This window comes from Anopheles arabiensis, chromosome 2 (assembly GCF_016920715.1).
Source record: "Anopheles arabiensis isolate DONGOLA chromosome 2, AaraD3, whole genome shotgun sequence".
Lineage (NCBI taxonomy): Eukaryota > Metazoa > Arthropoda > Insecta > Diptera > Culicidae > Anopheles > Anopheles arabiensis.
Window position 1 is genome coordinate 24,168,263 of NC_053517.1, and position 27,616 is coordinate 24,195,878.

The window sequence follows — 27,616 nt, forward strand, 5'->3', positions numbered from 1 at the left end:
CAAAAACAAACACACATCTAAGTGCGCGTCTGCGGTGCAGTTGCAGTTTGCTGCAGGTTGCATCATAGCCGCAGCCCGGCTGGTAGCGACCTTCTCCACTTCTTTCCCCCCTGCATTTATATATTGGACCCGCCGGAGCCGGAGCCCATTCAGCGAGCGTCGCGGACGGTTTTCTAAGTTCTTGGGTAAGTAAGCGTGTCGATGGCGGCAGTCGCTAGGTTCCCTCTTTTATCTGCACGTGGAAGGCCGGGGGTTTCCCAAGGTAGCAAAATGTCTTGGTCGCCGCTTTGGGGCACCCCATTTTGGGCGCGCGCGCACGCTCACACACGGTATGGCGAAACGGACCTGTCAAGTCGTCGGGCCGGGTCGGGTATGCTGTGTGCCCAGGGATCGGTGTGGGCTTTCGCGATCAGCTGACACCTGTAGCTGGGAGTGGGCAAGAGTTGGGCCATGTTGTGGAAAAAAAGGGTTTTAAAAGTTGGATGACAAAAATTGCAGTGTACTCTATTTAAGAAACGTGAGGTTAAGTTTTTATTAAGTTTTTGTTCCTATTGTTCTGGTTGGAAGCAGGCGATTCTTCCTGTCAGGTGACTCATCGGGGCACTTTCACACCCAATCGTGCCGTGCGTCATGTGTTAAATTTTGGGTGAAATTCGGCAAAAGAATAGCAAACACTGCGTGTCGGTCACTTTCTTCGCAAACACACTCTGTTTGCCAAAACTCACACACGCACACACACACACACACACACACACACACACACACACACACACACACACACACACACACACACACACACACACACACACACACACACACACAGACAAAATAAACTACAATATTAATCACTCCAACACCAACGTCGTTGAAACCCAACAAACACTTCCATTTTCAAGCAGGGCGGATTGATTTTTTCAATTTTCATCCCCCTCAAGGAGCCTCAACTCGCCCTGCCGCATGTAGACGTCGTGCCATTGATCCCTGTGCAAGTGCTCAATCGGACGGTGATGCGATCGCGGGGGGAGGTGGAGGGGTTGGAGTATCGAAAACACTTCATACCCCCCTCCCCCTCCCTTCTTCAACCACACCTTCAGCTATGCAAATAATAAACTCCAAACTCCGAATTTTTGTTCAAACAAGTGCTGCTGGGAGGGAGAACACATGTTTTTCGCGTAAATTTCGCACAATTTTTGTTTGTTACATCGCGGCAGGGCAATGGCATACACATTTGCACAAAACCGTTGCCATTTTTGTACACTTACACCCGAATTGTGTTCGTTTGTTCTGTCTTTTTTGTACTCATCGAGATGCGCAAACAAACTTGTGTCACTGGTACCGATAAGATGGTACTACTACCGCCCCCGGTAGGAACGTCCAACAAAAAAACACACACACAATTACACATCCGATGAGGGATGATTTCATCCGGGCATATTTCTTGGAATTTTGCGAGGGCGAAATTTGGTCAAATATGCGGGTCAATAGCGATCGAGCGTATCGGGAAGAAGTTCTGTCGGTTGCTGCGATTGGAGTGTTTTGATGGGAGATGTGATCATGTGATCCTCCCAATCCCGGGTACATTAGGCAGCGCCATCTATGAGCAAAATACAGCAAACCGCTCCCAATAGGAGAGTAAAAGTGGTGTCTTTTAACAATGCAATGTTACTATGCCACGTATAAAAGAAAAAACACACACACTCATTCATCTAATTAGGGCTGCTCTCTTTTGATAGTGCTGCACGTAGTGATAGGTAATGGTTCGCCTGGAGCATGTCTAAACATTTAATTTATTGCCAGCTTACAATCGGACCGCCAAGTCCGAGTCCGGAGCCAGCTTGTGCGGAGTGTACCCTCGGACCACGACGACACGCAGATAACGGCGACACGCCAAACACAAACACGCAACCGCGCATCCGCGCATCCACGATCTTGGCGCCAGCCACCACAGCTCCACCCAGAATTGTGTGCCCGGGGTGAATGAACTCCACCGCGGTTGGTTGTCCAAAAAAAAAAAACGAGCAAAAAAACAACCGTCACGTTGGCCACCTCCCCGGTGACGATGTGCTTTGTCGATCGGCTTTTCATGCTTTGTCACCGTGTTTACTCTCGCTGTCACTTCTAACCCTGCACAAACAAGGGAGCGGCGAAGGAGCGTTGGCGAAGGGTTGAGCATAGCCATCTTCGATCAGCACCCCTCACCCGACCACGAATCGTGCGTGGAGGTGAAGTTCACGATCATGCGGGGACATTTCGTCAATTGCGCCGTACGTTGGCAGCGCGGCCGGCGCGTGCGAATGATGCGGCGTTACTTAACACTTCGGCTTCAGCTTCCCGCTGCCCGAATTGTTGGCTGAAAAGGCTGCAAAAGGGACTCTGCCGATGACCTCTAGGCCGACCTCTACCAAAAAAAGTAGTACGGCTCTCCCGTCCTCCGACCGTCGATTTAATTCAACTTCATCAACGGGATGAACGGGATGGCAGCGCACTAGGGCGTCCGCGCGTATGATGGTAGGCGCGTGTCAATTTCGATCGATTTGTTCATTTGTTGGGGGGTTTTGTTTTTCTTTGTCTGTTGCGTTAAATTGTTTCACCAGCAGATGACCGTGATTTTGTTGTTGTTGTTGTTATCTGATCCCGTTTTGTTCTCCGTTGGGCAGATGATTGCTCTAGAACAGTTGCGATGACTTTGAACGACCATTTTCAAGTTCATTGTTTCAGTCAATCGCGAGTAAAAAATGTACGACAAGTAAAACAGTGTTTAACTGATAACTATTCGAAGCTATCTTATGAAAAGCAACTAATGAGACAAACGAAAAATGTTACAAGTTTAAAAATGCGTCAGATTAAAGTACATGTGCCTCACACGAAACACCGAAGACATTCTTTATCAAGACGGATGCAAATAACCTTGGTGTCATGCACGCCTGCCTGCGATAACGTTGGGTCTAACTCCACTTGACATGCAGCATTTGGCGTTATAATTGGCTACTTTTACATCACTTTTATCAACTTGGCGAAGCAGCTTTGGCACAGCTACTTTTTCTTTCGCATTTTCATGCTTTTAGCACTTATCTTGGGTGCAATCTTGCTGGCACTTGGGTACATTGTCTTTTCTGTTTTAAGACCTCTTTTTGCTGTACTGTACAAGGGTTGTTTAGTTTTGTTTAGGTTTTATAGATTATACAGTATTTGACCCTACATTTCTACTAAAATTCCAATTACTTGTCACTTTAATTTAAAACAAATCTTTAATTCTATATTTTATATCAAATCTGCCTTTAAGGTATCCATTTCTGTTCGATTGCCACAAAGGTGAGAAGCAAAACCAGGTTCTTTGGACGTACAAATTGATGATCACTGTCAAATATGGATGCTGTGGAGGCAAACGCGGCTGTTTATTGTCAAAAAAGGTGACTTAGGGACGAAAATTCCAAAAAAAAATAAGACAATATTTCTTAGCATAAACATCTTTTTTGAGTTCTATAGAAATTGGAACATTATATTGTAGCAGAATTACAAATGTGTGGTTTGAGTGGAAAATAACTATTGACTCCTAGATTGCACCGATAATTTCCCGGCAGTCAATTCCCACCACCATGGTTTACACGGTACATATTTACCCCAAACCCAAACGAAGCGCCCCAAAATGGGACAGAATGATATGATCTAGTCCCTCCCATGGAGGGGCTGTTCCACGGGAGCTGCATTAGTTTCCGGAAGCCTTCGACACACTGTTCACGCTTCCTATTGACCTTGATGACTTGCAGGCTGCCCAAAGAGACACAAGCGGCACCAAACACTGTCACCCGATAAGATTCGATCCGGCGACACTGAATTGACAACGGTCAATCGTCAGCTGATGTCAGCGAAGGAGGCGGCGATGGGTGGGTGGAAAAGATCATCTTCCTCGTGCACAAGGTGCTGGCTGGAGGGAGGAGAAAAGCTCCAACGATGCCATCGAAGAGGATTCCCCAAGAAGGGCAGCGAAAAGGCAAAGAACGCATTTAAAGCTGCGTTCGATCCTCTGCAGGCAAATTGCATAATGCGGCGAGCCCCATTACTGCCCCCTCACCTTGCAGCACAATGGATTATGCATTCGACATTCGCACCAAACGGTGGATGGCTACGACGGAGCGGGGCGACGACGATGACGCCGAACGGTCGACTTGTTTGCCGTGAGGAAAGTCACATCCGGAAATCGATCGCTCTCTAGCCATCGATCGTTACCGTGACAAGGTGTGCGTGAGTGTGTCTGTGTGGTCGTTTCCTCTTTTCCCATTCCACTGAACGCACGACGATTGGAGCAGGGTAAGTGGAGAGGGAGGATCGCAGAGGGAGGGGGTCGTGATTTATGGAGCGTCTTTGTGACCGATCAATTTCACCCTCCAAACGACGACACTATCGCGGATGCTACCGCGAATCGGCTCATCACCTCACGCTCACTTCGTCGTCACTTCGCGCGATCCATGCAAATTCGCGCCATCGCGTCCAGTCGCGGCTGAAGGTGAGCCACCCACCCCATCCGGAACACCGATCCTCCCCGATCAAGATCAAGAGGTGGCGAGGTTCGCCTTCGAATGTTGTCCGATATGGGCCGACTTCGGGGGAGGATTTTCGCGCTCCGATCGGTGTTCCGGGTTGTTTGAGGCTTTGCAAGGGGGGAGGAGGCGGTTTGTTTGGGTAAATTTTGGCCAAACGTATTCAGATGGCCAAACGTGTTGCTTAAATTGCCAAAAAAAAAAACGTGTTCTTTTAGGCCCATTTTTATTACGAATTCTGCACGGGCTCGGCGCACGGGATGATCATGACATTGAAGGGGCATGGCAAAAAACGGAGAATGAGGGGATGCGAGGTCATGATGGTTACACTCGCTCGCCATATCGTTCTGGCCTTGGGCATCCGATGAGATATGCGACCTAAACCTTGCTTCACTTCCTTGTTAGCAGATGCTCCACGAAGGACAGCCTTGGGGCCGTGAAATGCTTGCTTCTTTCTTACTGTAATGTTGTTATTGTGTGTTATCTTTATAACAGATAATCAAGTAAACTTCCAAAGTTCAGAAGATTCCGAACAACTGAGCTATGTTTTATTTTTTCACTCTTTTTTTATTGTTTATTAACTTTATTAACCTTATTGGTTCTTAGGCCGGAGCTTCTATGTGATGTTAAGTTTTTCTTTTATTTGCTTGTATGTTTGGATCATGTTTTAGTTGATTTAACTACTGTTGGTTTTATACTTTCTGTGTTACTTTTCTCGACAATGTTTGTTTGTTTCATTTTTCGATTTTGTTTTCTCATTTTAATTTTTTTTTCTTTGCATGATATCTTTTGAGTCTTAGTTATTATGTTCATTTTTTACACATTATTGTAACATGTTTTAAAAATTATCTAATTGTTCTTATTATTCTTATTTTATAGCCTTTAACTTAGTTTTGACACAATAATCGGTTTTGTTACACGTTTTAATCACGATATTAACATTTATCCTTATTCAAATCCTCATGAATCACATGGATCAAAATTCCCCAAAAATTATATGAAAAATTTTCCTTTCGTTATTTTTCAAAACGTTAAAGTAACTTGAAAAATACAATATGAAAGTGTCCACGATCAACTCCCAAGTAAAGTCGCCATGTGTCGAAATACTTCTCCTGGCTCTGTTCATCATGGCGTAGAACTTCCCACCAAACACACACACACTCACACATACACACGCGCGAACGTACAGACAGGCACACGTGGAGGCGCCAGGAGGAATGAACTTGCCATACTTGCCGGCTCGGTGCCCCGATATGCCGCATGCATTCCTTCGCATCATCGCAAAAAACCAGCCGCACACCCAGACACACATACACACACACACACACACTGACTCCCCGGGGATCGCGCATGTTATGCAACCTTTTTTTTTTGCTTTACGATCACGTTCCCCGCTTGCAATCGAGACGGGCAAATAAAAATAAATAACGAAAATAAAACCAACCACTGGGGTGACCCGGGAGGGGCGGTCCGGGAGTCTTAAGCTTCCAAAGGGGGAAGCAAAGCATGTGCACCGTTGCAGTACGGGATAGCGGGAAAGAATAGAAAAGAAGGGGGAAAAGCCGGCAAGGAACAGGACCGCTCCCAGGTGTGTCATGGAGGACGTGTGGCTTGATGATGCAATGTGTTCCCGGGGAGCGGGGAGTGTGCAACGGGGTCTATGTTGTTGTTGTTGTTGTTCTCGTTTTCTTTTTCGTTTTCGTTGTTTTCGTTCTGTGCTTAACGGGAGACTTTTCATTCTATCACTCATTCTCACCCGGGAGCAGCAGCAGCAGCAGACACGGGCAGCGATCGTCCACGCGGCATTTCTGCGTGCTTGCCATCTTCCAGCTCTCACCCCTCCCCCCTCCCCCTCATTCCAGGTCAAAAGACAGTTTGTCCACCCAACGTCCGGGAGGGAATGCTTACCACCACGCTACGCAACGGCGTTTCAGTGGGCTTCGAGGTTAGCAGGCGACGCGCCATGAGTTAGAAGCGCGCCCAATCCCTCCCCCCCCCCTGGGCGGGGCTGCTGCTTAAATCTGCCAATCATTGCCGCAGGCAGAGCCACAGAAGAGCCTAAAAATAGAACAACCACGGCACGGCAGAGCAGCTCAACTCATCTACAATTTATGCAATTTGAGCGGCTCCCGGGTCAACGTACCCGCTCGCTGCTGCTGCTGCTGATCGGCTCTTCACATCGGATCTACCGGTACGAAACGATTGCATCAAGCGTTATGCTTTCGATTAGTGAAAAACAGCTGTTTTTTTCGCTTCTTTTTCCTCTTCGGGAGCAGATGCCAAACAGGATAGCCGAAAAGATCCAGAATTAAACCGGTTCAATCGCAGCGCTCCATGCCATGCCAAATGCAACACGCTCGGATGCACCACCGCTGGGAACCGCCTACCGAACTCGAAACGATCATGCAGTTAAAAGAAAGAAGAAAAAACGGTTCGAAACTGGCCAGCTCAAACAACAACAGGTTGGAGTGGAACATTCACAGCAAGGAATGATTTGGAAACCACCCTCAGGGTGAATGTGGACACACACAAACACGCCGGAAATGGACCGCAATTTTGTGCCCCGCAACGGTTCGCGGCGTATCAACGGGATGGTTGCGAATTTTTGCGCCACCAACTGGGAAAACTGTTTCCTGTTGCAATAAATAAAACTCAAATCGAAACATTGGCATACGGCATACATAGAGGGCAGAGAGCATAGAAAAACAAAAGCAAAAAAAAGCGCACACTGGATCTATGATTGATGGTTCTAGCGAACCGTTTTGCAGTTCTACCGTTATGAACATCCGACCCGTCCCGGCTTTACGACTGTGGCCAGTGGGCATTGGTGGGCCAAACAGAACCTGATTCCCTTCTGTCCACTGCGCGCGAACACACACACAATGATAACAACAACAGCAGCAAAAGGAGAGGAAGGAACTGGTAGCATGACCGATCTCGGGGAATTGGGCAAACGTCCCGCTCCGTGTGATCGAAAAATCCGTTCCGAAGAAGACGCTCCAAGCCGGCCCGTACCCCGTACCTGTGTGTGGCGAGTTCGCTGACCATAATGGCACAAACAACGGCTGAAAGTCAAAGAACTTTTTAAAGTTCAATGGCCTGCTCTTCTCTCTCTCTCTCTCCCTCTCTCTCTTTCTCTCTCCCTCTCCCTCTCTCTCTCCCTGTCTCTTGGGGTTGTTCGTTTCCCGCTCTTTTGGATCTTCTCTTGTTCGTTGGGCGAATAAGTTTGGAAAAGTGGCAATAGAATCAACCACGCACGCTGATCTAATGGCGCTGGGAGTGTTAGTGAGGGTAGGAGGAGGGTAGGAATCACACACACACACACACACACACACACACACACGACCACTCATCCAAAGCAAAGTGTGTGATATGGAGCGTTCCAGGGTGCAAGGGAAGGCCGCTGGTGGCATGAATTAATCCGCGGTCGTGGCGTAGGTCAGTGCAGGTGAATAAACGGACAGTCCCAGAATCTCTCTCGCTCTCTCTCTCTCTCAGTCGCTCTCTTCGTCTCTCTTTGTTCTGTGCGGAGATTCCAAACAAAAACAAAACAAAACACCCGGGAAGACTCTGGCACCGCTAGACCCTCCGAAGGGGCCAACCAACCATCCGCCCGTGGTTGTTTGTTGACGATGTTGCGGAATGTTGTTGTTGTTTTTTTGTCGGTGCCTGTTGCCATTGGTATGGGTATGCGTACTAATTTTGTACGTGTGGCTTGTTGTTTTGATTTTGTTTTTGAAGAAATGAGTAGAAGAGAAAGAGAGAGAGAGAGAGAGAGAGAGAGAGAGATAAACAGAGAGAACGCTGGGAGTAGAACCTGGGAACGGTGGGTGGTTGCGGACGATTTGATGTTTTGATGATACGCTTCGATGGGTTTTGGGTTCTTCCCACCGAATAAAACACACACACACACACAAGGGTAAGAGAGAAGGAGGTGCGCATCCAAAGGGGTCATTCGCCTGCCATTCCGGCCAACCAAGGCAAATGACCCTGTTTGCGTCATTCGAGGAGTGTGTGTGTGTGTGTGTGTGTCTGAGTGTGCCGATTTCGAGGTGCCCCAAAACAACAAGAACGCATAAGGGATGAGCAGGGATTTTCGGTCCCGCTTTGGGGTGACTAAGAACAAATAACAGCACCTCTTTTGGGGAGTTTATGTTTGTGAGAGAGAGAGACAGAGAGAGAGAGTATCATGGGAAGGGTTGAATATTCTGGATGACTTCTGGAGTACAAAGCGCAGTTTCGTTTTAGGAGTCGTGTTATGATGCTAACGAAGAAGTGAATTTCTGATATTATCCAACGTTACGTTGTTAAGATCAAAAAGCCGTTTGCCTGTATCTTATACACCCTGCCGGCAATTGAGAGCCTCAGCCGAAGACTAACGAATCGGGATACATTCTTCTGCAGACAGCACGCAAATTGATCGCAATCCAGACCAATAACGGCTAACGTTTGGATGGGGTGGTTGACGATCGTATCCTGGGAGGAAATTGACATCAATTAACACCATTGATTCAAACATCTTCACCCTCCAGGGTGGTATCTTCCCAATGAATCCCTCCACAAACTCCAAAGCCCCGCGTAGTTGTCCCCGGAGTCGGGAAGGGACAAACGGGAAGATCTTCATCTTGGAACATCCCTCCTCTTCCAGATGTCATCGAACCGTCAATTGAATGGTACTTCCGTGTGTGTTTTTTGTTGTTGTTATCCTCAACTTTGCCCAACTGCGCCATCCCAATTCGGAACGGCTGCCCTAGGTCGATGTCCGCCCATACCATACGCCCTTAAGGCACTGGTGGGAGAGTTCTTGACATCAATTTACAGCGATTGAGTTAAGTCAACTGGTAAGATGCTGTGTTGCTACTGCTGCGCCTGCTACTGCCGGCAAACGGCCGAATCAATTGCCGAAGAAATCCTCCCGGCCCAGTTCCCAAGCTGTCTCCGCGCGGCTTGTGATGCGCTTGATTCATCCATTTTATCCACAGCCAACTCGGACGCGGCGGCGGCGGCGGCGGCGGCTACTGCTGGGTACCCCGTGCTGTGGTCAAAAGGAAAGTGAAAGTATGTCAGACGTTTGTACGGCCGCACGTCGCACACACAGCCATTTTAGCTACGTTGCATACAAACTATCTTCCGTTTGGCTTGCACGACTCCTCGCCTCCGGCCTGCGCGAGCATCCGCGGCAAGATGATAGTTGCATTGGGTGATTGAGATAAATCACGGCCTGCACATACACGCACGGACCCTTAGCTCGAGTGTATGTGTGTGGCTGTGTCTCTGAGGGTAGATCACAAAAGCAAACAAAATTGTCTACACCCAGTGGGTCAATTTAGTCAACTGGGGCAACCTCCCGCCGGTTGAAAAAGTGGGTTTATGTCGGATTCATTGAACCCAATGGATTCTCCCTCTCCACTTGTCGACGGTCGTGTTTCTGGGTGTCATCCCAGCGGCTGACCTGACCTGAGATGCACTCGTGCGGCCGCGCGCTGTCTTTTTTCAGTGTCACTGTTAACCGAAACCGAACCGGGTCTGTGCTGTGGCTGTGCTGTGACACGGTTTTTGTTAATTAAACGGTCTGAGCTGCGTGATCTTGGCATCATTTCCAATGGATGCGACCGAAATGATGCCGATCGATTGCACGATCGCGTGGCTTTTTAGTTTAGTGCACAAAGCGATCGGACACACCCGAACAACCGATCTTTTTAACGGTGCAGTCCCGGTGCAGTGACCGCTCGTCGTCTAGACGGGACGACAAGAGTTGTCGTCTAGTGCTGTCCCGGCAGGCCTGTCCTACCCCGATGTCTCAACATTTCCCAATAATTACCAGAACGATTGCTAAGAGAGAAGGTACACGCTACTTAGAATCTTATTCCTTCGCCAACGGCTTGCCCCCGTAGTGGTGGTGATGCTGCTGCTGCAGCTGATGATGGTACGGTTTGCTTAATCAAAGCTTCCATTATCATCAATTGCCACCGGGCGGTTCTGAGATGAACGGAATGCCCTGCGTCTACCAGCAGAGTGCCTGCTTTTGCGACATCTTGCCCCTCGCACACAATTGTGGTGTTTATTACTTGTTTCGTTCGCCTTTTCTCCCTTCGCACGGTGGTTTGTGCATCATTTTCTTGGATAAGAACCCGAACGGAACGGCAGAGAACTAACCCCTCTCCTAAAAGAGGAACACTTAGCGATGATTGCTGTCCCGTCCCGACTCACGTCCACTGCTTTAATTAAACACTTGGCCCTGGAAGGGGGGGGGGGAAGAGATTCCTTTGCGAGTCCTTTGCGCTTTCCTTTTTTCCGCTCCCGCTCGCTAGAACCCTTTTGGGTTGGGAACGACCGATTGTCAATTTTACCACACCATTATCGACCACCCTGGAGGAGGAAAACAGTATTCCCTTCTTTCTTGCATGTGTGTTTGTGTGTGTCTACCTGTATGGAGCTTAAAGCACGCTCAAGGCGCGTCTCAATACGTTTTCCATCTCGGACGGGCTTTTACTTTACAGGTTTTATCTGGAACTGGCACGATTCTTCTTACCTCCAGACGAATCTGGTTTGTTCATTAACACCAATAAACAGTTCCACAGTTACATCATCATCGGCAGCTTTTTACTGCTGCTTTTAATGTGGGGTGTGTCTGCACAAGTTGACTCAGATGCTGCCACTGTACCGGGAGAATGAGCTGCGACTTGGGCTACAACGAACGGAATCGTTCTTGGTGGTAAAGTAAGTGCAGTGAGAGTTCAGACCACAGTGATTGCCCTTGAAATGCAGTGTGAAATGGGTTACACTTTAAAATATTGGACGGTTTTAATTGAATTGGTGAATAGGAATTGATTTGAAAGAATGATCATCAATGGTTTGTTTATCATGTCAATTCCAAGATGTCTCAGTTCAAACTAGGATTAATTGAAAGCAAAAGACTAATTACATCCTTCTCAGAACGTATCAGATTTGGCTTAATTACTGGCTTACGGTTGATAAAAGGAAGCTTATTTGTGCCTCCTTTTTTCCTCCTGCAAATCGTGTATGATCACTTGATTGTAACCGAATTTGTTCTAATATAACTGGACAAATTAATGTATCCTTGTGATTGTAGCTTTTTGAAGGGGGTTAGTTCAAAACGATAGACTCCAAAGATTTGGAATTCACAACTTCTTCTGCCTTTTTAAAATTTACCACCAAAAACTGGCAAAGCATTTCATCATACAAGCAATCCATGATATAACGAATGTATCTTTCTGTCAAATTCGAAACAGCAACTTAACGACAAGCTAATAAAACTTTAATTTAAGTATCATTCTACTCGATCATATCTAACCTAAAACTTCACTGCGAGAGCACGTTACATTACCATATCTCTTCTACTGGGACCGGTTTTTCGGACATCACCTTCACCTGCATATCGGTGCGCGCCGGTTCTGTAGCGCCAACGGGCAAGTAACGCCAGTCTCACATCATCCCATTTTGCGTACTGTGCGTGTAGCACAGCTATCACAGCTACACTGGCACGTTCGATTGGATTGATAATTAGAATCATTTCCAATATTCAATATTCAATATCAACCACTTTCTGCACCTACAGTCTGGCACGAATTCAATCAATTGCGGCGTGCGCAGTTTGGCCAGCAGTCACGGTCAACACGATCCAGCGCGTTGCGGACCGTTTGGCGAACGCATTGGTCAACAAACCCATTTGTCGGGTTTTGATGGACCACAACCCCTCTCCTTCCCAGCACGTTCTTCCGCTGGGTGGTGGATGGTAAAAGCACCAGAAAGCTTCTTGCTGGAAGCAAACCAAACAGCAAACAGGCGAACTCGTTACTAGGGCGCTGATGGAGACAATAGTCATACTCTGCTTACTGCTCGCACTAATTCGCTTACGCGCGGGATGGCATTACGTCAGTCGAATGGCAAAAAAAAAAAACAGTGCGACACACATAAAACACATTTGTTTTGATATTGGACACCGGGCCCAGCTCCGAGTGTTTGCTTTTTAAGGGCCATGAATTATTGTGCAGTCGGTGACATTTTTCGGGGCGGTTGTAGTGTACTACTTTCCGAAAATTTTGATTTGCTTCACAGTTTTCCTATGAATGAATGACTACGTCAGAGGTGCGCTTGCTGGGGCCAGGCACAACTACGCTTGCTGTGCGTAACCATGGCGTCAGCTTTCCACCTGACCTGACCAGCACACAGTAAATTCCTTCGCTTGCTGTTTGGAAGGACGTTTGCAAAAATGGATTAATTTGTACCTTTTTTATTGTCAATTTCTGTGCTTGATAATTGTGAGGAAAGCACGGTGGCCGATAATTGATTTTATTTGCACATACACACAAAAAATAAATAAAAATTGAAGAATGTACACAATTGGGCTTCTGGAGTAATCGATCTTCGACAGCGATCAAATGACACAATAAATTTTCAATACTTCGATCGATTCACTTATTTTTTTGGCCTGTCGCACACCCCAACAACCAGTATCATCTTACCAGCTAGTTACGTCACAAATTGCCGATCCAAGTAGAATTATTTATGCAAAGTGTAGCAAAACCACTGTAATGAAGCCGATCCCAATGATAATGCACGTGAGGATAAATCGTCAAAAAAAAACACCCACTTCCTCCACATGTGATTTCCAGAGGGTGGGGGAATAATGTGACGTCTACTTCCGCCGTTGTGCCAGTTTTTGTTTTGTGCAAAGCGAGGCAAACTTTCGGTTTTGTCTATTCATTACAAAAGCGCTCACTCGCAAGCGATCGTGGGGACGATCGTGGTTGGGATAGGAACTAGCCCTTTTTTCTACTACTTCGAACTTTGTACTCCTCGCTCTGGGTTGCTTGTGCTGAATTGTTTTTTTTCTCTTCAGTCGATTTATTACTAGAATGAGGGCAATACGTTTGCTTTTTTGTTGTTTGCAAGGAAATACCTCTCTTGTGGCATAAATATGTTTGCAATGTAACGAACAAACAAACAAAAACACACACACACATACAGCTAAGAGCAATTGCAAACCACACGAAGGTCAGGTGTAAGGCGCTCTGTGAAGGAATGGAAAGAGGAAAAGTGGTTGAAGAAAAAGTGAAAGAGAGAGAGAGAGAGAGAGAGAGAGAGAGAGAGAGAGAGACGAAGAAAAAAGAAAATCTAGAATTGAGCTCTTATCGTGACGAGCAGCATAAAATAGCCACCGTTGCGCAGTTGAGCAGTGCATCTCGTCGGAACAATCAGATCGGAGCGACGAGAATGCATAGCTTCAGCGGGAAGAGGGGAGAAGGGGAAAGGTAATGAAGCATAATGATGACCGATGATGATAGTAATAAGAAGGCAATTGTCTTTGCGAACGATCGTACCCATCCGTGGGACGCGCCCCGTGGGTGTGCGGGCGAAGGTGCGAACAAGGAATGGAATGGCGTCTGTGTGTGTGTGTCCACCTTTGGAAAGATCCCTTCGACCTTCGGTGGTCGGCTGGAGGTGGTTTGAGTGCTTCATTACGTTCATTAGAGCATTGTTTGGGAGGGGTGAAAACGTTCTTGAGCTTTTTTTATTTTTGTCGTGCCCTACCACTTTTCGCTTTGTTTTTCAGTCAAAAGTTTGTACTGGCGATCGTTTGTAACATTGGTTGGAAACGATTGAAGAGGTTCTTAATTCTTGGAAGAGGATCATGTTTAAGTGTTTTAGTAGTGATCATTTATTTTAATTGCTTTACTTCGCTTGTTTCCTTTATTTTGCTTTTTTTATTATTATTTATTGATTCATTTATTTATTTATTTATTTATTTCTTGATTTATTTATTTATTTATTTATTTATTTATTTATTTATTTATTTATTTATTTATTTAATTATGTAGTTATTTCCTTAGTTATTTATTTATTTATTTATTTTTTGATTGATTTATTTACTTATTTATTTCTTGATTTATTTATCTATTTATTTATTTATTTCTTGATTTATTTATCTATTTATTTATTTATTTATTTATTTATTTATTTATTTTTTATTTTTTATTTATTTATTTATCTATTTATTTATTTATTTATTTATTTATTTTTTATTTTTTATTTATTTATTTATCTATTTATTTATTTATTTATTTATTTATTTATTTATTTAAATTTTATTTTTGATTTTTTTTATTTATTTATTTATTTATTTATTATGCACTATTTTTCCGTTAATTTAAATTTAAAAGAATTTGCATATGTTCCTGCCAACATTTCCGAATGCCGGACTTTACGCGTCCCCATGGCACTTGCACCCGCTTTTAGAGGGAGGGGAAACATAACTCTTCTTTTTTGTTGTTGTTCGCTCAAACGCACCGCTCGTATAGCTGCTGCAGGTTTTTCCTTCTACTCACACGCCTTAAACAACCAACCTCCCCCCCTCCCCACGCTCCCCACCAAGGCAACAGTTATGTAACTGTCCGATGTGCGGCAAAAAGCCTAGCTTCACGCTCCAACAAAACGGGCGTCCATCCCGGGCACATTTGGGCCTGGCGAGCGAGAGAAGAACCCAAAACCGGGCAGAAGAAAAACCGGTGCGCTTGTTTTCCCTTTGGCGAAGGCAAACGATGCAACAACCATAAGTGGCCAGTCGGTTCGTGTTTTCTCTCCCCTCACACAAGCGCATACAACTTAATGAGCGGCACACAGGGGACAAAGCAATCAATCGATTGAATTTCCGGCGAAACGATGGATCAGTTCGTGGTGGCGGGGGGAAGAGACACATGACACTTTGAGAAAGCGTTTGAGCAGGGGGGGAGGGCACTTTTCTTTTGCCGCCAATCAATCTCCGAGATGTTGTGATCATGAATGAATGACACCAACCGGGCAGGGGAGATGGAGGGGCAGACGCGTATTGGTAATTGACGCGTGCCTCTCGGTAGAGCATTGATAGTGAAAACGAAGCATTTTCCCTTTACCGGGGGAGGGCGAGGAGTACCTTTCTCTCTCCGTACGATCGTTCGATCGATCGTGCCCGTGTCCCCTCCTCTGCGCGCCTACTGTGCTCGGCGGATCGATTATGTTGCACGGAGGCGAGTAGAGGAGATTGCGCGTTTAAATAACGTAAACAGCAACGAACCCGTGGCAGGCAGGTTTGGGATGAGACTGGCACACACACACACACACGCTCACACACCGCAGGGAACGGGACTGGGAAAACTCGTTCCTGTAATGACGCTTCACTTGCCCTCGGCCCTCGGAAAACTTCACCCGTGCCCTTCTTATCCCGCTTCCCTGGCATCCCAATACTGTGGCACGGCCATTCCTGCACCGCGGCACCGTAACGCAAACGACGTTCGGATGTAGATTTATGTGAAAGGGAAATTTCTATCACGCGGCGGCAGTTAAGCTACGCGGCGGCCGGGCACGCTGTGAGGGAAGGAGGGAAAAGGGAGCCGCTTCCGTTACGTTAAGCCTGCCCCGGCGAAGATCGTGCCTTGTACGCCGTGGTGTGCGCATCGGGACTTCTAATGCTAATCGTGGCCTGCATGGCTGAACCTTTCTCTGAAAGTGTAACCCCAGCCCGCTGGCTTCTTGCCACAAGCCACCACCACCATCACCACCACCGGTAACAACCGGATTCCGTGGTTTGTGCGCACATACGTGCTCGTCGTACTCCGTGCCGTGTACGGGGTTGATTTAATGACGACGATGTTTAGAGTATCGGCATAGGTGCAAAAAGGAGTTTAGAGGGCTTTTTTTAACAGTGCATGATAAATTATCATATTTTGTGCGCGTAATTTGTGTGCTTTGTTAGCTCACTCTTTAGCCGGATGGCTGGAGATTTGTCCAAGCTTAAGCTAAACTGGGGCTCGGTAAATTTGGCACAACAAAATAAAAAATGGATTTGGGAAAGAAAGGAATTCAAGCGAACGCTTGCCGAGGTTCTGAAACAAGCTTTCTTATTATTGTAGTTATTCTAAGGCTTGCCTTAACAACTAACGAGCTAGACCATGTATGACTGATTGGTGTATCTATAAGGAGGATTGGCTATTCTATGTATGTAGGGCTCAATCCGTAGCTTAAACCTGCACGATGCACATATTGTTAGGATGTGCGTGTTGACAATAAACTACATGAAATGAAAAGAAAATGTTGGATGCAAACGAAAAGTTAAGCGAATAAATTGTAATTGTAAAACAGCTCTTCAGAGATTTCCTTCTTTTTTTGAAGAAAAAATGTGATCTTTCATTTGTGTCTGAATTAGCCAAGACAAGCCTAAAACAAGGCAAACTAAAATATGCACAGCAACAACTGTTTAACAATATTTATTTATTAATTAATTAATTTATTTATTTTATATTTTATTATTTATTTTATGTATGTATTTATTTATTTATTTATTTATTTTAAAAACAATTATGTTTCAAGAAATCGACACCATACAAATATAAATAAAAACAAATTAAATTTATTTTTTAAGAAGGACATTAAAGGCGGCTTCTTGTTGGTTTCATCCAAATCAAATTGCGAAACTCAGTTTTCAGAGAGTCCGAATTTTAGCGATCTCTGAACTAAACGTTTAAGCAATGGCTGTGTTTAAGGATGATCTACTTTACGAAGAAATACGTCTAATACATTATGTGTGTTAATTTTTCCAATTTTTTTAGCTGTCGTTTATGCATTGCAAACACAAACAAAACTGCACCAGCGTTCGTATGATCGGCCGGGCTACTACGGCCCCTCCGTTGGCAGCACCAAAACCAAAAGCTCGCTGCTAAGCCCCAATGCATCCCGATTGAAATGCCAATTCCTTACCCTGCGCACGCTCCGGGCAACACTTTTCAAAGTAGCGAAAACCAGTCTTTTCAGCAACACAGCAACACCAAACTACACACACACACACACACGCAGGTCGGGCGCATGCTTTATGTTCGGTTATCCAAAAACCTACGCACTCTTGAGCACGCGCACACACATCAGCGCGGGCCCGCGCGCTCCAAGGAAAAGGGGGTAACAGGCGCGCGTCTCCTTTTTGACACAGTTTTATGCTTACACCGTCGCCCCCCCTTTTCCGCTGTATATTTTTTTCCTTCCGCCAACTTTGTGGGCCACCTTTGCTTGGCTTGGGCTTTTCCCACCAGCAACACCACCATCACCATTACCCCTCGTCCCAAAGGCCCAACAATCCAACAAGTCTCTCGAGCGTTAGGGCAGACCGAAAAAATCGGTCAACTTTAGCGCTTGAAATGGAAATGAAGCCACCAGATGGTGGTTTGTGGGGAGAGAGAGAGAAGGGGGGGGGAGCAGCAGGTAAAGGGAGGTACGTCTGGGCACCGGTTTTGGGTGAGAGTTACTCGCCGCCGGTCTGCTAAAACTTTCGATCTCGTCCGGTGCCGAACCGGTGGTGCTGTGTGTGTGCCTATGTGCATGAAGCAAATCAGCCAGCCAGCCATCCAGCCAGCCAAGCCAGACAGACCGCCAGCCACACGCTTCCTGTATTGCGACCGCGTTCGTTAGAAAACGAGAGTTTAGACGCTTCCGCGGTAACGAAACCGCTGCGTCAAATTATAGCGCTGCGGCGGCGGCGGCGGTTAGGCTGGTGGGCTGGTATACGAAAAGGAGGACGCGTCCGACACTTCCCTGTTTGCTTGATTTGGGGTCCGATCTTGCCACCGTTCCACCCCGACCTCGTCTGTTTCACACACTTTCCACGGCGCATGTGGATCATGTGCCGATCCCTTTCGATTTCGATGCGAGTGTGAGGGCAGTGGAAGTCGAACAAAGTAAGCCGGGGATGGATCATGCTGACCGGCAGCGGATTGCTCTAACCGGGAAGTCTGCCCTTCCGTATTGCTACCGTCCACCCCTCCTGTAGCTTTGTAGCCATCCTCCCGATCGATCGGTAGAAGGTCACGATCGAAAGGAAGGCAGCGATGCTTTTAGCCGTAGAACACGATCCGAAAGGAAGCCAGGAAGGTACAAAGCGGGAAAAACTAACGTTCGGGAGTCTTTTAATTAGCCACCGAGTTTGGGGTGAGGCTACCACCGGCCCCGGGAGGATCGTTACTTGCTGTTACCGGGGGAATGCAAACCAGTTTCAAGCAGGAGTTTTGAGTGTTTCTGTGTGTGTGTGTTTGGTTTTAATTAGCATCCGATACGGTTTTGAGGCGCGCGCGCGCGCTATTTTGGGACGCAGAAGCTTCCCTTTGTGTGGTTAAGAGAAGCAAAACAAACGCGAAAGTGGCTTCTAAGCTTGGAAAGGCGAAGTCGAATAATGTTAACAAAGGAAAAAAAGCTCACAGATTGATGTATTTGTGTGTTAAAAATAAAGCGCCTTTTGTGAGTGTAATTGGTGATAAAAAAATATGTTTAAAATTAAACAAACGCTTAGATATTGCAGCTAATTAGTCTGCAAACACACCAACAATTACATGCTTTGCAGAGTATTCTCCTACAGTCTTTCTTCAGTTAAAGTCACACAACCATTAAAGCCGGGATAAGTTTTACTCTACGCCATAAACAGCTTATTGATTGCGTAATAAAATCATGTGTGACATACCCTCTCTCTCTCTCTCTCACACACACACACACACACACACACACACACTCAAGAATCGTAGAACAATCCACCCCAACCCACGGTCAACCTGCAATAAAACATTCCCGGCAGCACAGGGAGGGAAAGAATCTCTTCGAAACGAAAGATTTGGTGTGCGATCGCGCTAGCGACGAACCCGCTTGCGTGCACACGCAGCGAAACCATTCGTTGCGTGTGCAAAGCGCGCAGAGGATCATTTCGTACGCCGATCACTCACGATCGGGTTACCAAAAGGTGCTTTACTGTTTCCCTTTCTCTTTGGTGCTAAAGAGACGCCAGCTCGGCGCTTCAAATCGAGACGATCGTCGACGTCGTCCGCTGGCAGACATACACGACGGGGGGGCTTTAAACAACTCAAAGTAAATTCGCGTCTTTTAATATAATTTTTTAAAGTAAACCTGTCTTACGCAAATATTCTTGTTATTTTCCTACTGCCACGACCGTGTGCTGTCCTGTTCCTTTTCTGTTTAAACATTCTCCAATAAATCGCGAATGTGTTAAAAAAACTGGGCGCCTCTTACCTGTAGCGTTCAAAAGCTCTAGAGCGCGTTAAAAAAAACAACAACAACAACCAGGAACGATCGCGAATTCCCATCACCCTGGAAAGTTAGCGGCTCGATCGTTGTTCTTAAGCGGCGGTAAGGTTCTTCTCCGATCCGGCTTTACGACGAGCGCAACCCCCGGCTTTGGGGGTTTAGGCAGTGGGCAATAGTGGGAAGGGTTGCGTATGAAGAGCGACACGTTGATCCTCCTCTGCTTCCGCCCTTTCTACCCTCCCATTGAGGTGGAAGCACCTATGGAATGAAATTTTGAGCACAACGAAGCAAAATCATAATACAAACAAAAAAAATCCTACGTATACCTCTCTCTCTATCTCGATCATTACCCTTTTGACATTGAAATATCCGCAGAACGACGCACCGGCGCAATATATTTTCGGGGCCCAGACACTCAGACTCAGAATCAGTGAAGAAGAAAAAAAAATCGAGAGCGTACAGAATTTCGCAAAAAAACCCATTTTGATTTATCTCGCGAGATGCTGTGGAGATGTGTGGATGCAATAATGTTCGGTTGAAAGTGTGTGATCGCTGTGACGTATTCTTTTGTGTGTGTCATTTATGGAAATTTGAATATTCTTCCCCGCATTAATTAGCAACGCGTTGTTGAACGGAAAAGGGATGTTTGTGTGTTGGCTGCATTTGGTGGAGCGTTTTGGCACAACAAATCATCCACGGTCGGAGGCAAAACAACATCAACAAGTGAAGACAAAACAGTAACATAGCATTAAATCATCGTCCGATTTTGTGCAACATTGTTGGCGGAGTGATAGTGATCACCAACATCGCCGGCCGGCTGTCCGTTTGCGTACGTTGAAAGGTGCTAAAGGTTGCAGCGGACGCTTATCTAGCTGCCAATCTCATCAGCAACTTTCTTTTTCTAGCTTCCAACGGGCCCATAAACTATGATTGTTTACCGTGCGGCTTGGCATTTGTTGAGACGTCCGGTACTGCGCTACTGCTGGTGGGCGATCGGTGAGGCTCTCAATGAGTTGGTCGGTGTGAAATAGGGGAGCGCCAAGCTGACTGGGATTTGTTTCTTTCAATGAACCAAAGCACCAAAGCACCAATGCAATTGTGCAAACGGTTATTCTTTGATTTTGTTTTTTTTGTTGTTTGTTGACTATGCTGATAGTGTTGATGCAAACAAGTACAAACATCGAAGTTGTATATTTCAAACAGAAAAAGAAAAAAACAAACGATTGCAAGATAGCGCAGATGATCCAATAAAAAATCCGAAGTTCCTTCGTCGGTTACAGTTTAAAATTTCAAGAGCACCATACCGCACCGTTCGTGGCAATGAAATGATAAGCCACCTTTCGAACGTCACACGAGCGACTCGGTCAGCTGATAGATAGTGTACCGCAATCTAATAATTGTTTTGATTCCCCCCTCTACTTCTCTCGTTCTCTCTCTCTCTCTCTCTCTCTCTCTCTTTTTTCTTTCTTTTTCTCCCCGTCTCAGTGTTTGTTCTCTTTTTCGCCTTTTATTTGCTGTCGTTTCTGCGCCTACAAATCTCATTCGGTACGCATCACTAAGCACGGTGGGACAATTCTATGAACAAGTGGGAACGCTAGCTTACTGCTCCAGTGTGACCATTTCGTCATGGTAAATGTGTGGTTGTTTCGCATTTCACTCAATTACAACTTTATTAGAGGAAAAAAAGTAATATTGGTCGTTGCGTTAATGTGTTACTAATCATAGTATGTTACGGTGGGGTTCACACCTTATTACAGCGTACTCAAACATGACTAATTGCTAACAATCGTGCTGGTGCAATTTCTATAAATGAGACTAATTAAAATTACATATTTACATATACACTTTTTCGAATATCCAAAAAAATGTGCTAAAATTTGATTTACTTCTTTTTACCATAACCATATCACACATAAAACACAAGCAAAACTACTTTCAAAGAGCCATTAGTTTGCGGCAAAATTATTGTACATTGAAGTGAAACAACAACCTATTAAATACAGAGCACGTATTTATTTACCGAAACCAATTTCAAAGCAACCCTACCACACTGTTGTTTGTTTGTTGTGTAGCAAAACATTGACTTTGTTTGTTTGTTTTTCTGAACGGAAAAGCGTACACACAGCAAAACGAAAACGACCAATTGCAGTTCGAATACTGCAGCCGCATATTTCTTCACCAGTAATCAGCCATTTGGGCTATCATTTATTAGTAGGGGTAGTTATGCTTTGATCACACTTTTTGCCGAACCGTTCAGAAGTGTGCGTCGGCTGTGCTTTAATTGTTACAATGATAAGCTATCAACGCAAGCACAAGTTGTGAAAAAAATAGGTGTAGGAAAGAAGGTTCCTTTTACATAAATATTCTCATAAATGGTTTATAAAGTACAGTGGAAATAAAGCGAAATAAATTACGCTGTTGAATATTGAAACATTTTGCGCATATTTAGATAAACCCCATTTGAAGTATTTTAACAGCATTGGTTCAACTCAACAAACTCAACCATGTGCAACGCAGCCACCAGTGGTAAGCAAAGTGTAAAACGCAAATGTACCATTTGTCATCACTCATTGCGCATCTGTCCCATAGTGCGTAGTACGCTTTAAGCCCCGCATACAATGTGTACCGGTCAGTTGTGTGCAAAAAGCTTGCAGCACCAAACGCTCCTCCGATTACCAGCACCTTTGTTTGACATTTGGAGGAAGGGGAGAGGGAGGTGAGTGGAGGGTATGTTTCGAATTTTATCATCCCCTCCAGAGAGAGAGAGAGAGAGAGACTCGCAGAAAGAGAGAGAGAGAGGGAGAGAACCGTTTCGGGATTGAATTTAAAGATCATCAAATCACGATCCCCGGGCAGGTGTTTTAGCGATGCCCTTGGGAGAGGGGGGGAACGAAGGACGTGTCCGCGAAGTACGTCCAAGACGCAGCTACACCCGCGACATCGCGCCGCTCCGTTGTTTTTTGGCCCTCTTCTTTCGGCAGTGGCCGAATTAGTTCGTTAAATAACGTCGCGCTGATAAGCGGGGCGTAAGCGCGCTCCCGTGTTGTACAGCTGCTGTCGCTCGAGCAACAGTTCTGCCCTGGTGGGGCCACCTGCGCCACACAGTGGAACGGGATAGTCCCAGCTGCTCGCACGCATCTCGCAGTCTTGTGCGTTTTGGTTGGTGCTGCTGTTGATACAACAGCACAGCGCTGCAGGTGTATGTAGACGCGCGTTAATAAGAAGGCTAATCTAATTGTGTACTAACACCACACCGCTACCGCTGCGGCATCCCGAACGTGTTTGAACAGGATACTGCCGTTAACGTCCGGACGGGTTTTGCGATCGGGATACTCTAACCACCGGATCGATGATCGGCCTGTTACAGGATGGATTGCATCGGTACTGAGATGATGATGGGTAAGGTAGTTAGTTAGGGAAGGTTTAGTGATGCGCCACAAATAATGCCAACGCCAATCAAAAATGTCCCCCAATTTACGTCATATAATTAGTAGAAGAGCAATCATAAAAGAGAGAAGATAAAAGGAAAAAAAACATAAGGCAACACTTACCGCCAAACTCGTTTCATAACTCACTGCGGTACGCAACACCAACGCAGCTTCTCAGCGCGCTTGCGGGAGAGAGTGGCTGGCTGTGGGCGCGCAAGTGAGCGAGTGAGCGAGAACGCAAGCGATCCCGAGTGCCGTTTTGTGGCCGTGGCCGTGACCGTGATCGTGATATTGCGCGGGGACGCGTGCGAGGCACGGCCGGTTGGTGGCGGTGGTGGTGGTTTGTTGTTGTCGGATTTGTATTTCTTTTCTTTTCCGCTCGCCGCCCTCCGCACCCAAAACCCTCCTTGTATCCCGTCGACATGATGCTGCTGCTTGATCGATGGCTTCGTAGTTGTGTGGGCTAAAAAAAAAAAACATAGCTAGCCGGTTTAGAAGGCATTTTGTGTTCGTTTTAATTTTACAAAGTGCATCGTGTATTGTAAAAAAAATACTTAAAATAAGTAGTTATTTCTTAATTCGTTCCTCAACGCAGGTTTGTGTGCGAATGATCTTTTTTATCGATCAAACCGAACCGAAAGTGAAAGAGCGTGAGAGAGTGCGAGAGAATGAGTGTGAGCGATCAAGTGAGCGTTTTGCTAATTTTGTGATCTCACCATAGTGAGAAAGATAAACGATCGTGATGACTCGTTGCTCGTTAAAAGTACCAAAGTACCAAAAAGTACCAGCTTTTGGTCTTGCTGAGCTTAATTTGAGCGAAAAAAAAACACTCAATTAAAAGAGCGAAAGATAAGGAGGAACGCTACGCAGCAAAACACACATACTAAATATACATTCGCTATCAACGACCTTTACCTTTATCGCAGTTGCAGTTGATAAGGGCCGGGGGGGAGGTAGGGTAATGATTTGAATGTTTTTTGGGGCAAATTTCGTGCGAATTATCGCGCACGATGGCCGCAACAGCAAAACCACCGCTCACCGGGAAGATAACGCCCGCCGACCAGTGCTGCATTGAAGGACGCTCAAAGGACGCCGCGTGTTACCCTCCCGCGTTACCCACCTGTACCGTTGTATCGCTGCATCGATTAGCCACACACGAGTTTATGGGTTTATTGTCCCATCGAGCGGGCTGAAGGGGCATTTCGGGGGCATTGTTTGTTCGCCATGTCGTCGGGGAGTTGATATTGGAGAAATGGAAATTGTAATCAGCCCTTATCGCGGCGGGCGGAGAGGGTATCCTAATTGTAGGTCATTTTATACTACGACGTGCTGGTAGTGACCAGCATTTTCATCTGTTTATCTAATTCCGGCTTTGGCATGACTAACATTGGTGACTTTGGTGAATAATCTTACCTTTGGTTAAAAGAAAAACAATACCAAACTTAAACCGATAATTGAACAAATACTTCCTTTCTCATCATCCCATTCGAAAGTGGGCGGCCTTCACCTTGAATTCAAAACAGATACATCAACCCCATCCCACCACCGACAACTGTCCCTTTTCTTTCGTGCCCCCGCTCTGCCCCTCCCCATCGGGCGGCATTGTTACGTCACTCAGAACGTCCCGACCCACCCACGTTGATCGCCGTTGGACTCTTCTCTGACCACCCAGTTTCACTCTCTCTCTCTCTCTCTCTCTCTCTTTTTCTTGCAGACATCGCCACGACGTACGATCGCACCATGTCGGTCACGATCGTGCTGTTCTACACGTTCGTCACGCTGTTTATGTTTCTGTCCTACAACCCGAAGCCGAAGAAGATCGTCGAGTCGATCCGCAGCTTCCTGCTGCATCTGCTCCAGCACAATGGCGATGCTGGAGCTGGCAGTGGTGGACTGCAGGCAGCAACGGCCTGCAACGCAGCGCAGACATCGCCTGTGTCGCCGCCCGCACCATCCCCTCCGTCGCACGACGCCGGTGTGCCGACGGTGCGATCGATCTGGGACATACCGGGACCGCGCCGGCTGCCCTTGATCGGCACCAAGTGGCGCTACTTTTTCGGCCGCCACCGGTACGCCAAGGTGCACGAAACGTTCATGGAGATGCACCGCCGGTACGGGCCGATCATGCTCGACGTCGACACCGTGCCGATCGTGAACCTGTTCGATCGTGCCGACATGGAGAAGGTGCTCCGGTACCCGAGCCGCTACCCGTTCCGCCCGCCGACCGAGATCGTCGAGGTGTACCGCAGCAGCCGGCCGGACCGGTTCGGTGTGACCAATCTGATCAACGCGTAAGCCACGACGAGCCGCTGGGGAACATACGATGTATGTTCTTCTCTCCCTCATGTCGCTACATGTTGTGCTTCTTTTTCTTCATTCCTCCCCACCCACACAGTCAAGGGGCAAAGTGGCACGAGCTGCGGGCCAAGCTGACCACCGGCATTACCTCTCGCCGTGTGCTGCAGGCGTTCATTCCGTCGGTCAACGAGATCTGCGACGATTTTGTCGATCTGGTGCGCCGGCAGCGGGCGGACGATGGCACGATCCGCAACTTCCAGGACATTGCCAACTCGGTCGGGCTGGAGAGTGAGTGTGTGCTGTTGTGTGGAGGTAGCACCCCCAGGTCGATAACGTGCGTTTCTCTTCTCCCAGTTATCTGCTGCCTTGTGCTCGGTCGCCGCATGGGCTATCTGACGACCAACCGGCAGAATGCGAAGTTTATGCGGCTGGCCGAAGCGGTCAAGGAGTCGTTCGTGTACATCGGCGAGAGCTACTTCGGGCTGAAGCTGTGGAAGTACGTGCCGACGCGGCTCTACAGCAACTTTGTCCGGTGTGAGGAGATCATCTACGAGTAAGTTGCTCAAAGCGGGTGTCCTTAAATTCGCACAAAAAAAACGGTGTTTGATTGAGCGCTTCTTCCCAACAGAACGATCGCGGAAATCGTTTATGAGGCGCTCGAGGAAGAGCAGCTCAACTGTCCCGATAACGATGTGAAGCACATCTTTATCAGCATCCTGCAGACCGAGGGGCTGGATACGAAGGAAAAGATATCCGGCATCATTGACCTCATCACCAGTGCCATAGAAACGGTGAGTGGCGTTTGCGGGCGTGCGATGTGGCGAGCTTTGTATAGTAATGTCGTCATCTGTTCCAAAATATTCACCCGGCAGCTATCCAACACGCTCTCGTTCCTGCTGCACAACCTCAGCCAGACGGTGGAGTATCAGCGCCAGATTGCGCAAGAGTTCGCCCACTGTGTGCAGCACATCACGAACGAGGATCTGGTGAGTGCCCGGTTCACCAAGGCGTGCATCCAGGAGTCGTACCGCATCTCGCCCACGACGCCCTGCTTGGCGCGCATCCTCGAGGAAGACTTCCAGCTGTCCGGGTACCATCTGCAGGCGGGAGTAAGTATCAGTTAGTCTAATGATAAGTAAGGCTTGGGAGCCATACATGTCATCGATTGGGTACTTACGGGTATCATTCTTGTTGTCTCGTTACCTTCCGATGCTGCAGACACTCGTACTGTGCCATACGCGAGTAGCCTGCCTGAGTGAGGACAACTTCCAGCAGGCGGATCGCTTCCTGCCGGACCGTTGGCTCGAGCAGCGGGACGAGAACGATAACGTGGTGAACAAGCGGGCGGAACCGGGTGCATCAGTCGTACTGCCCTTTGGCATCGGGCGGCGTATGTGCCCCGGCCAGAAGGTGATCGACATCGAGCTGACGCTCCTGGTGGCAAAGGTAGGATAGGCAAAGGGTGGAGCCCCTGCATTCGTTTCGAGCACTTTCTTCAAAACGCACTCTTCTTCTTCTTCTTCTTCTTCTTCCGGTTGCTTCACAGATATTCCAAAACTTTGAAATCGAGTACCGCAGCCCGCTCGATACACAGTTCCAGTTCCTGCTAGCACCGCGCACACCGATCGAGATTCGATTCAGGGATCGGACGTAGTGACGTTCCCCTCTACCCCGGGGACACTTCTGTTCCGTTCGCAACTACCTCGTACTACACAAGTTCCGGTACTATTAGGAAGCGGGTGATGCTGCTTAGTAGATTTGCAGAAAGCGGGACGTACACCCGGCTACGCCCGTTAAGAATCATATTGATTAGATCGCGCTGCGCGATCAGCAGAACTACCTTGAATAGAGAACTGATATATTAATATGAATTCCGTAGAGTAGAGTAGTAGAGCAAACCCTAGCGCAACCGGTCAGGATCCACGATCACACTATAAAACTGACTGTACTGTAGAGACTGTGTAGCCTATTACTGTTATAGCCTGTGAATCGCTCTAGTAAGGGGAAAGGCTATTAGAAAGGCTTAGGCCCGAGGAGTCGACGCGAACTGCGCGAGCTTGCTTTTACGTCAGGTCATTAGCGTACCGCCATCATGCGTTGATACAGCGAAGGGGTGGGAAGGGTTGGCTCGTTTTGTGCGACCGAAGATACACTATTTATTACGTATACAGCTCCAGATGTACAAATTTACCAGTTATTTAAGCAATATATATAAACAAAATATCTAACATCGCACTGTTTTACGAACCGAGGGAGTGAGAGCCGCTTCATTAATGTGAT

General features: G+C 46.9%; 1 protein-coding gene across 2 annotated transcripts; it reads left to right on the forward strand.

Annotated features, from left to right (window-relative positions):
• The first annotated feature begins 3 nt into the window (after positions 1-3).
• LOC120898182 (ecdysone 20-monooxygenase) lies at positions 4-27,564 on the forward strand. Of its 2 annotated transcripts, none has more exons than XM_040303660.1 (8): positions 4-185; positions 24,753-25,329; positions 25,434-25,624; positions 25,691-25,889; positions 25,965-26,127; positions 26,209-26,445; positions 26,555-26,782; positions 26,883-27,564. In XM_040303660.1, exons 2-8 carry the CDS (start codon positions 24,779-24,781, stop codon positions 26,988-26,990), a joined length of 1,677 nt encoding a protein of 558 aa, XP_040159594.1. In that variant the 5' UTR covers positions 4-185; positions 24,753-24,778; the 3' UTR covers positions 26,991-27,564. The 2 variants fall into 2 exon arrangements, with proteins under 2 accessions (XP_040159594.1, XP_040159593.1); XM_040303659.1 differs by lacking the exon at positions 4-185 and adding an exon at positions 21,824-22,136.
• The last annotated feature ends 52 nt before the right edge of the window (positions 27,565-27,616 follow it).